Raw genomic sequence first — 9,293 nt, 5'->3', positions numbered from 1 at the left:
GATGTCAGCCGCAGTAGCCGACGAAACGTCTACACAGAATAGTTCACTTACACCACGGCCCTACAGCCCTAATCTTTATTCTACTATGGATCCAAAATCCAGCAGTAGTTGTTGCAGGAAATAAATAATTACAGATGTACCGAGTATAAATTATATACAACAAAAGAAGCAAGAACGTTCGTAACTGATGGTTAACGGAATGGATTGGTACTGCATGTAAAACTTTTGTTACTTTCCCCTGGGGATCGGTGAGACGACTACGATGTATTTAAATGTCTATGCACAACTGTACTTTTACTAATGTATAAATAAATACAATGCATAACAGAATAAAACACCTAATATTTTTAACATTTTTATTGAAGTAAAAACATAAAATACATAATTACTTTAATCGCTGCCTTGTCGTAAAACGCATTTCACGAAAAATGCAAACATTTTGTGAAACAGCCGATTAAACTAAAAGGCTGCTACATATACATTTCAAACAAAAACTAATCATTAAGGGAATAGATATGAATACATAAGCAATTAATTAAAAATAATATATAAAAACTATTAAATCTGATTGAAATATTATATTTTACTATTACCTTAGAGGCTACTACTCTGACCGAAATCTTGTAGAAGTAAGAGGTCTCTCAAAAGCATTTTTATTGTACGACAAATGTGTACATGATCATCTTCTTCGTTGTCGCCGACAACATCAAAGTATTGCATTTTCTTTTCTAAAACGTCAAGTCTAGCTTCGACCAGATTTTGACCGAAATTTATGTGATCGAGAAGATTCAAACGACACTCTGATGAATCAATTGCAGCTTCGGGCTGTGGTATTTTCACAGTGTCTAGATCCAACAAATTATCGGTTGTTAAAGGTTCCTCAGTTTTGTGTGATTTCAGAAGAGACAGTAATACAGAACTGTTAGCGAGATTTTCGAAAGATGGAGAAATAGTTTCGTTGTTCTTGTTTTTCTGTATATGATACAGATCATCAATGCTCCTCTCGTCATGACCTGACAAATTTCTTATTTCCTCTTTTTTGTTAATTTCTTCGGACAATAAGCACTTTAACCATGGTTTTGACCACAGATAAAGCTTTGGATGATTTTTAGCCCTGAAACAATAATAATTAAATTACTCAGCTAGCAAAACCTTATTGTTTTTTTCAGCTGAACATTGCGATCTTTTAAATATGCAACTACTTACTCAGCGATATTTAATTTAATCCGAAGTGCGTGTATATAACTCTTCAACTCGATCAAGGCGCCGGAATAATCGTGAGACTTATTTAATTTTTCGAACCTCTTGAAGAGCATATCATCATCCTTACAGTGATAAGATCCGACCGTGAGAACGCCATGCTTCAACCAATCTTGGTCGTGGTAATATATTCTTGATGATCTACTCCTAGTCGAGTTCTGACATATGTAACATACATACTTATCAGGGACTTGATTTTCCTTTTCGATATTGTTACAGTAAGCGTGCTGCCAACAGAGACACAATTCACACTGAATCATAAGACCGTCTTCTTCGGTTATTCCGCATGTGCAATTTATTATTTCTTCACGTCTCATTTGCACGATTTTTATCACTTCGCCCCCTTCAACAATGTAATTTGGCTCGCAGGGTAGCACAGATGGCATCGTGTCTTCTGAACATTGCTCTTTATAATCAGCTGCCGGTAACGATTCAGGAAAATGTGATTCGCCTTCTTCAAAAGCTTCAGTCTGACTATTTTCATGACTGTTGTCACCTTCTTTTTTAAAAATTTCACATTTAACAATTGGAAGTAATGTTTTAATGCCTGACGATCGATTGGCATTAGTGTACGACAATGACGACGAAGACGACGATGATGCTGAGTTGGAATCGTTAACATTGCCTGGCACGGCGTCCGATTTTTTTAAAAGATCCTTAAGTTTAATATCGGGATAAGCATTTGGCGGCAGTCCGGGCGGATATTTGATCGCTACACTGCCCACAGAAGGTTTAGTATTAAGCAGCTTAAGAATCTCGGAATCCTTTAACACAGACAATGCTTCCTCTTTGATTTTCATTTTGTCTTCGTTATCGTCATCACAAGGGAAAATTGAAGGGGGATCGCTGTCGTTTTTTGTGGATTGCGTCGGAGCCGATCCAGTTGTCTTTGAAGGAATGTTTTTTGATCCCTGACTTTTTAGCGGAATCTGTTTCAGTTTTTCAGCTTTTTCGGTAAGGTTCTCGCCGACTGTGCGTGCGTACGCCAAGTCCGCTACGTTGGGTGTTGAATCGAGATATTTGGTGTATTCGGGATGATAATGTTTAACATGCATCTGAGCAAGATTTTCACGACGAAAACTCTTATCACATCCCGAAATAGGACACTGATACACTCCGTCTACCGATGTGATTTTCAAATTATTTTTTACTTCATTTTGCTGTACAACTTCGGGATCGTGTTCTTCGCTCGCTGAAACACCATTTTCGACAGTTGTTTGATTACTGACCGTTTCTCGTATCTGTGCAGATCGTCTCGTTTTTTTATGAAGACTAAAGTCGAAAGTATATGCTGTGAGATTATAATCTGGATGGGCCTCTAACCACGTTTTTACTTCCGATCGTGTTCGAAACCGTTTACCTTCGGGACTAAAACAAGAAGTACTAATCATCAACCATCAAATAAAATAGAAATATTAATGTAACACATATTTATATAGGGTTTGGTTAATTTAATTACATAAATTTTGTATATGAAATAAAGCTAGTTGTGGTACGTTCTTCTTCACAAATTTTTAAATAACAAAATTAATTGCTTCGATGAGATCGCTATAATCACAGAATAATTAATGATTATTTTATAAAACATAGGTCTAACAACTACTTGTTGTTTTCAATATTTAAATAAACAGAATATTTTACTTCACGATAACAGTATCCCATTTCCCAGCAGATGTACCATGGGGACGCTGAGCCAAATGTTTCACCCAATTTGGCGGTAATCTTGGATCGACCACGATTACAGACTTTCTGGCGCCATCGTTTAACTCAATTGACGATTCTTCGCCTACGGGTTTTCCGTTTTCCCACCTACAGACAACAATATAATATTCAATGACATTGTAAAACACAAAACCACTTTTTAATTTTACAAGTGTATACACTAACTTTGGTACCCAAATGTCTGCTACATCTTCTATTTGAGGGGCAGATTCGTCTGATGTTGATGTGTCAAAAGGTTTCGAACGTTTTCCAAATAATGCAGCTACGTTTAGTTTACGTTTCCGATCACGTCGTTCTTGTTTTGTGCTTTGAATTGGATCAAACAGTGGGGATGACTGAAGATGTTTTCCATCAACTTTTACCATTCGATGTACTTTTAAAGATTTTACAAAACCGTCGTCAAATTTGACTTCGTAAACACCTTTAAATTGAGAAATAACAACAAAAATTATCACAGAAACCATACTACAAAATTCACAATATTTATTCTACACTATTACAAATAATCATAAACGAGCGATCGTCTACTTGAATCTTTTTGAAAAATAATTTATAAAAATATTTACAATTATTGCTTAACATTTTTTTGATAAACAATACACATCTATTTAAGTAAATGGATAAATCTGACATACACTTTGTCTATTAGACATTTTTTAATAAGGAAAAGAGACATTATTTTTCATACCATTATTCAACACTTTTGTAACAGTTGCAGGAAATTTCCTGGCATCACTCCATGAAGCCAAACACTTTTCTCCAACAGAAAACTTCTGAGTCTCTTTTTTCTGTAAAGGGCGAAGCCTTGAGCTGTTCATTGAAATCCACTCATCATATTTACTGGAATACTTTTCAAAATGTATTAAAACTTCACTTTCTTCGTAATCAACTTCAACAATTTGTGCTGGATACCAGACTTCATTAAAATCCAATGCCTCTATGTGCATATTAGGTGTAAAAGCTTTAATTTTTTCTTGTTGCTTCTCTGACTGATATGCAGTACTAGATGATAACATTGAAGACATACTTGGACTTAAATTATCAGTAGCAGATAAAGTTGGCTCCCTTTTAATAGAGATTTCTTCTTCCTTGTTATCATTTACTACAGTTTTTAAAAGATTATCGTCACTGTTTGCAGAAGGAGGACTCAAACAGTTGCCTTTCTGTAATTTCGTTTTCTTTGGAATGGCTTTTTTCCAAGGAAAAACACTAGGTAAAACTCCTTGTTTTAACATATACTTTTTACCTTTGAAATGGCAAAAATCGGCGTTTAAAAAGTGTCTGGAGCAAATATAAATAACTTTCATATCTTTCTTATCTTCAGGAATTCGACATAATAACATCCACTTCGGTCTTATGTCAGAATGCATGGGAATCTTATGAAAAGTTACACCTTGATGCTCTTCCTTACCTTCTTCTGAAGAACAATCGGGTACATAACATCGCCGAACCATTATTTTATTTTTTTTTTTCCTATTCACCACTTACTTTAATTTGTAAATACAAAACTGACCTAAACCGACCCTGCGAAGTAGACACCATCATTACACCATAGACAAAATGGACACCCAACCAATAAATAGAATAGAATAGCCATGGATCATGTTAGCTTGTTGATATTAGCGTTGCCTATCTATGTTAAAGGATATGTCTAAAAGGAGTCACTTTAAGAGGCTTCAAAAGCTAACCTACTAGTAGCAACTGATAAACGAAAAATTGCTATTTCGTAAAATTGTCAGCAGATCGCGCTTACAGAAATTATTTTGATTAGTAATTCCTCTGCAATTGGCTCTAAAATTCACACAATTTCACAATTGTTTCATATTTTACCCATAATTCACAATCGAATAACCGGAAGTTAACTGTACAATTGATTTAAACAAAATTTTGACTGTAAGCTCCTAATTAAATAATTTGTCAAAATGTGCACAGATGAAAGTTTAATTTAACTTTAAGTTTTCCCTTATATCGAAACTTTGTAGATATTTGCTATTGTATCAGTATTTGCCTTAAATATATCTTCATGTTAGGTATATTCTCTATTGTAAATCCCACATATTTATTACATGGCAAATCCACAATATAATCTCAAATACATACAAACCTATGAGAAAATTAATACTTCTTCACCACATTTCACTTAAACAACACAATAAAAACACTTAGTTTATAAAAGAAACACTTTTATTTAATTGTGTCTGTATTAATCAAACAAGCCAAGACCCATGTCATCATCCGACTCTTCAGATTCTTCTTTCTTTTCTTCTTTTTTAGCTTCTTCTTTCTTATTCTCCGTAGCAGCTGGAGCACTAACTACGGCAGCTTGTCCCACAGAAGTAGCTCCTACACTTGAACCAAGTTTGGTAATTAAATCTTTTATATTTATCCCTTCTAAAGCTTTTGCGAACAAGCCAGACCAATACGGCTCCACATCAACATTGGCTGCTTTTAAAATGGTTTGAATTTTCTCGCTCTAGAAAAACATATAACTTAAATATGAAACTGATTTAAAAACACAAAAGCTATTAAACGACTCAAAGTGCGATGGTTAATTGTGAGCGAGATAAATTTGAAAATGTGTATTTTTAACCTTACCGTGATTGCAACATCATCATCTGCTAATATTAAGGAAGAGTACACACATGCAAGTTCAGCAACAACAGCCATTGTTTCCTTAAAATATACTTTTTTGAATTTATAATAAACTAATTTTCTATTAACTGGACCTACCAAGTACCTCACAAGCCACTAATAACTACTTGAAGAACGCTCCCGGAATTGGAATACGACAAGTTAACAAAACACAGTTGACCATAACTTGGCACCATAGATAATAGGTTGATACCATAGATGATTGACACCGACTGACACCACTGATATGATTAGTGTGTCATAGATACGATCATAGTAGGTTAAAGAGAAATCACTGGAGGTCTGTCCCCACCTCGCGTAACCTAACTCCATGAATATAAATTTAAATAAATTTAATTTTTGAAGTTTTTAGAAGTTTTTTAAGTAACGAAGTTAGAATTTATGCTACAGACAAATAGGATGTGTTCCATGAGACTTACAGACAGATAAAACGAAAAGTAACAAATTCACGAAGTAAGGTTAAAAGGTTTCTTTATTGCCAGCAGTCGTTAAAATCACTTGTCAATTAATCTACGTATAATTTCATTAAATCGTAAGTCAGCTTGGGCGAGTACACCCACAAGTTTAACAACCTTGGGTCAATTCCATATGAAGTTCTATATGAAAATTGACAGCTTTTCTATAGGTGGAAATAATAATGTTATTATTATTATCATCTCTGTGATTTCTCTCTTTTAATTCGCGTAACGTCTGATTTGCAAATATGGGTAAGGAGATATTTACTAAAAATTATCTTTTTTAATCATCTTTTACACAAAACATCGACACAATACAGTTTAGCAACATTATTCTATTAATGTTGACTTTTTTATTGCAATAATTATTTCCTAGATTATCTTTTCGGAACGATCTGTGGTTTAACCTTAAATTTGAACGTTTTAATTTCGCTTTATTGTTTTACCTAGGTATAAGTAGAGATCACTGGCATAAAAGGCGTGCCACCGGTGGAAAACGGAAACCTTTAAGGAAGAAAAGGAAATTTGAGTTAGGTCGACCGGCTGCTAACACTAAGCTGGGCTCTAGAAGAATACATCATGTGAGAACTCGAGGTGGAAACATTAAGTATAGAGCTTTACGGTTAGATACAGGAAATTTTGCATGGGGTTCTGAAGGACAAGCACGCAAAACTCGTATTATTGACGTTGTTTACAATGCTAGTAATAATGAACTGGTGCGTACAAAAACCTTGGTAAAGAATGCTATTGTCACCATTGATGCCACACCATTTAGGCAGTGGTACGAAAGTCATTACGTTGTACCGTTGGGTCGCAAAAAAGGGGCGAAGTTGGTGAGTAAACATATATACCATTTATATGAATTCAGAATTATGATGAGTTCATGCGTGTCATATGAATTTTACCTATGATTACGATATTGATTGCCTGAACATTGAATTAAAAAAAAATAAAAAATGCAATTAATGTTGAATTAACCACTGAGAATTATTTGTAGTCAGAAGCAGAGGAAGCTGTTTTGAATAAAAAGCGTAGTAAAAAAGTTGCTAAGAAGTATGAAGTAAGACAGAAAACTGCTAAAGTAGAACCTGCATTAGAAGAACAATTTCAGACTGGACGTCTGTTAGGTAAGAAATGATAATTTTTAATGATTTTTCGTTTTATTGGAATTTTTATATGATGATATTTACAAGGGAGAATCTAATATTTACTTAATCGTTTTGATTTGTGCTGATTCAGTGATTTGCTTTGTCATAGTTACTCTGAAAAACAAGAAAAAATTAGCACTGCATTAATGAAATGTAATAACATTATAATTGTATTGTTTTTTCTTTTATCTAGCATGCTTGTCTTCAAGACCAGGTCAGTGTGGGCGTGCTGATGGTTATGTTTTAGAAGGAAAGGAGCTCGAGTTTTATATGAGAAAAATAAAATCCAAAAAAGCTAAATAAAATNGAAGCAATCGCGCTAACAGTTTCGAGCTTACCGTGACTGATAAGCGGGAAGAACTAGTTCAAATAAAAGTAAAAGCAGGATTTTAAGAATGACGGTTGCAAAATGCTCACCAGTTGCTTCTGTCCATTTTGTCCTTGCGTGGAGCTCCCTCAATGTCCCTCATGTTATTTTATAATATAACATTTTTCAACTGTAACTAACAACAAATTGGTAGAAGTTGAACTTGTGCAGGAACTTTACTAAATATAGCCGACAATACTCCGAAAAACATATGTAATTGGTTTAAACTTTTCACTTGATTAACATTTATGTATAATACTAGATAACGATTGTGTAAATGAGGAATAAATGCAAAATTTCACACAATTTTCTTTTAAATTGCACTGAAAAACGTAAACATCACCTAATGGACGTCACCTATTACATTAAACGATGCATAACTAAACGTCAAATAAGTTGTGTTCAATAATGCTAAAACTTTATCATTTACATTGTTTATATTTTTCCTCAAGTTTTTGAATAGTTTACAGCAAAATCATAAACTATGGCTAATAAAATACCACTGTGATATATATTTTGTCTTTATTGCTTGAATTAAGGTCAATATTTATGTTTGGATCATTTTAAAATAGATTCACATTCTTGATATCATCAAAATGAACGCACCTTAAATTCATGTCCAAGAAAAAAATAATAATAACACTAATTACAAAAGTAAACCGCGGGAAACGACCTTATGCAACTTATGCTCTCCTAATACAAAAACGCAAATTTTCGAAGTGCTCAACGCAAAATTTCATAATAATAATACTCTAGTTTATTCATTATTTCATTATAAGAACAAAGGCTTTCAACGCAGCACTACCACTGAAGATGTCAGCCGCAGTAGCCGACGAAACGTCTACACAGAATAGTTCACTTACACCACGGCCCTACAGCCCTAATCTTTATTCTACTATGGATCCAAAATCCAGCAGTAGTTGTTGCAGGAAATAAATAATTACAGATGTACCGAGTATAAATTATATACAACAAAAGAAGCAAGAACGTTCGTAACTGATGGTTAACGGAATGGATTGGTACTGCATGTAAAACTTTTGTTACTTTCCCCTGGGGATCGGTGAGACGACTACGATGTATTTAAATGTCTATGCACAACTGTACTTTTACTAATGTATAAATAAATACAATGCATAACAGAATAAAACACCTAATATTTTTAACATTTTTATTGAAGTAAAAACATAAAATACATAATTACTTTAATCGCTGCCTTGTCGTAAAACGCATTTCACGAAAAATGCAAACATTTTGTGAAACAGCCGATTAAACTAAAAGGCTGCTACATATACATTTCAAACAAAAACTAATCATTAAGGGAATAGATATGAATACATAAGCAATTAATTAAAAATAATATATAAAAACTATTAAATCTGATTGAAATATTATATTTTACTATTACCTTAGAGGCTACTACTCTGACCGAAATCTTGTAGAAGTAAGAGGTCTCTCAAAAGCATTTTTATTGTACGACAAATGTGTACATGATCATCTTCTTCGTTGTCGCCGACAACATCAAAGTATTGCATTTTCTTTTCTAAAACGTCAAGTCTAGCTTCGACCAGATTTTGACCGAAATTTATGTGATCGAGAAGATTCAAACGACACTCTGATGAATCAATTGCAGCTTCGGGCTGTGGTATTTTCACAGTGTCTAGATCNATTGGCTCTAAAATTCACACAATT

General features: G+C 33.8%; 3 protein-coding genes across 4 annotated transcripts; 1 reads left to right on the top strand and 2 right to left on the bottom strand.

Moving 5' to 3' along the window:
• Positions 1-342: 342 nt before the first annotated feature.
• Positions 343-5,058, bottom strand: LOC108742175 (PHD finger protein 20). Its single transcript, XM_018477231.2, has 5 exons — positions 3,671-5,058; positions 3,148-3,403; positions 2,902-3,069; positions 1,207-2,628; positions 343-1,114 (listed from the first exon to the last, which is right to left on the bottom strand). The coding sequence occupies exons 1-5, from the start codon at positions 4,434-4,436 to the stop codon at positions 595-597; spliced, it is 3,132 nt and encodes a 1,043-aa protein (XP_018332733.1). The 5' UTR covers positions 4,437-5,058; the 3' UTR covers positions 343-594.
• A 90-nt stretch (positions 5,059-5,148) lies between these two features.
• On the bottom strand, positions 5,149-5,824 carry LOC108742185 (60S acidic ribosomal protein P1). Of its 2 annotated transcripts, none has more exons than XM_018477252.2 (3): positions 5,713-5,824; positions 5,578-5,655; positions 5,149-5,455 (listed from the first exon to the last, which is right to left on the bottom strand). In XM_018477252.2, exons 2-3 carry the CDS (start codon positions 5,647-5,649, stop codon positions 5,186-5,188), a joined length of 342 nt encoding a protein of 113 aa, XP_018332754.1. In that variant the 5' UTR covers positions 5,650-5,655; positions 5,713-5,824; the 3' UTR covers positions 5,149-5,185. The 2 variants fall into 2 exon arrangements, with proteins under 2 accessions (XP_018332754.1, XP_018332756.1); XM_018477254.2 differs by having other exon boundaries at positions 5,578-5,666; positions 5,713-5,822.
• Positions 5,825-6,231: 407 nt separating this feature from the next.
• On the top strand, positions 6,232-7,543 carry LOC112903930 (40S ribosomal protein S8). The gene is made up of 4 exons (XM_025975119.1): positions 6,232-6,341; positions 6,540-6,922; positions 7,087-7,216; positions 7,431-7,543. The coding sequence occupies exons 1-4, from the start codon at positions 6,338-6,340 to the stop codon at positions 7,538-7,540; spliced, it is 627 nt and encodes a 208-aa protein (XP_025830904.1). The 5' UTR covers positions 6,232-6,337; the 3' UTR covers positions 7,541-7,543.
• The last annotated feature ends 1,750 nt before the right edge of the window (positions 7,544-9,293 follow it).

The sequence above is a fragment of the Agrilus planipennis genome, unplaced genomic scaffold (assembly GCF_000699045.2).
Source record: "Agrilus planipennis isolate EAB-ADULT unplaced genomic scaffold, Apla_2.0 scaffold283, whole genome shotgun sequence".
NCBI lineage: Eukaryota > Metazoa > Arthropoda > Insecta > Coleoptera > Buprestidae > Agrilus > Agrilus planipennis.
This window is presented reverse-complemented; position numbering and strand designations above follow the sequence as displayed.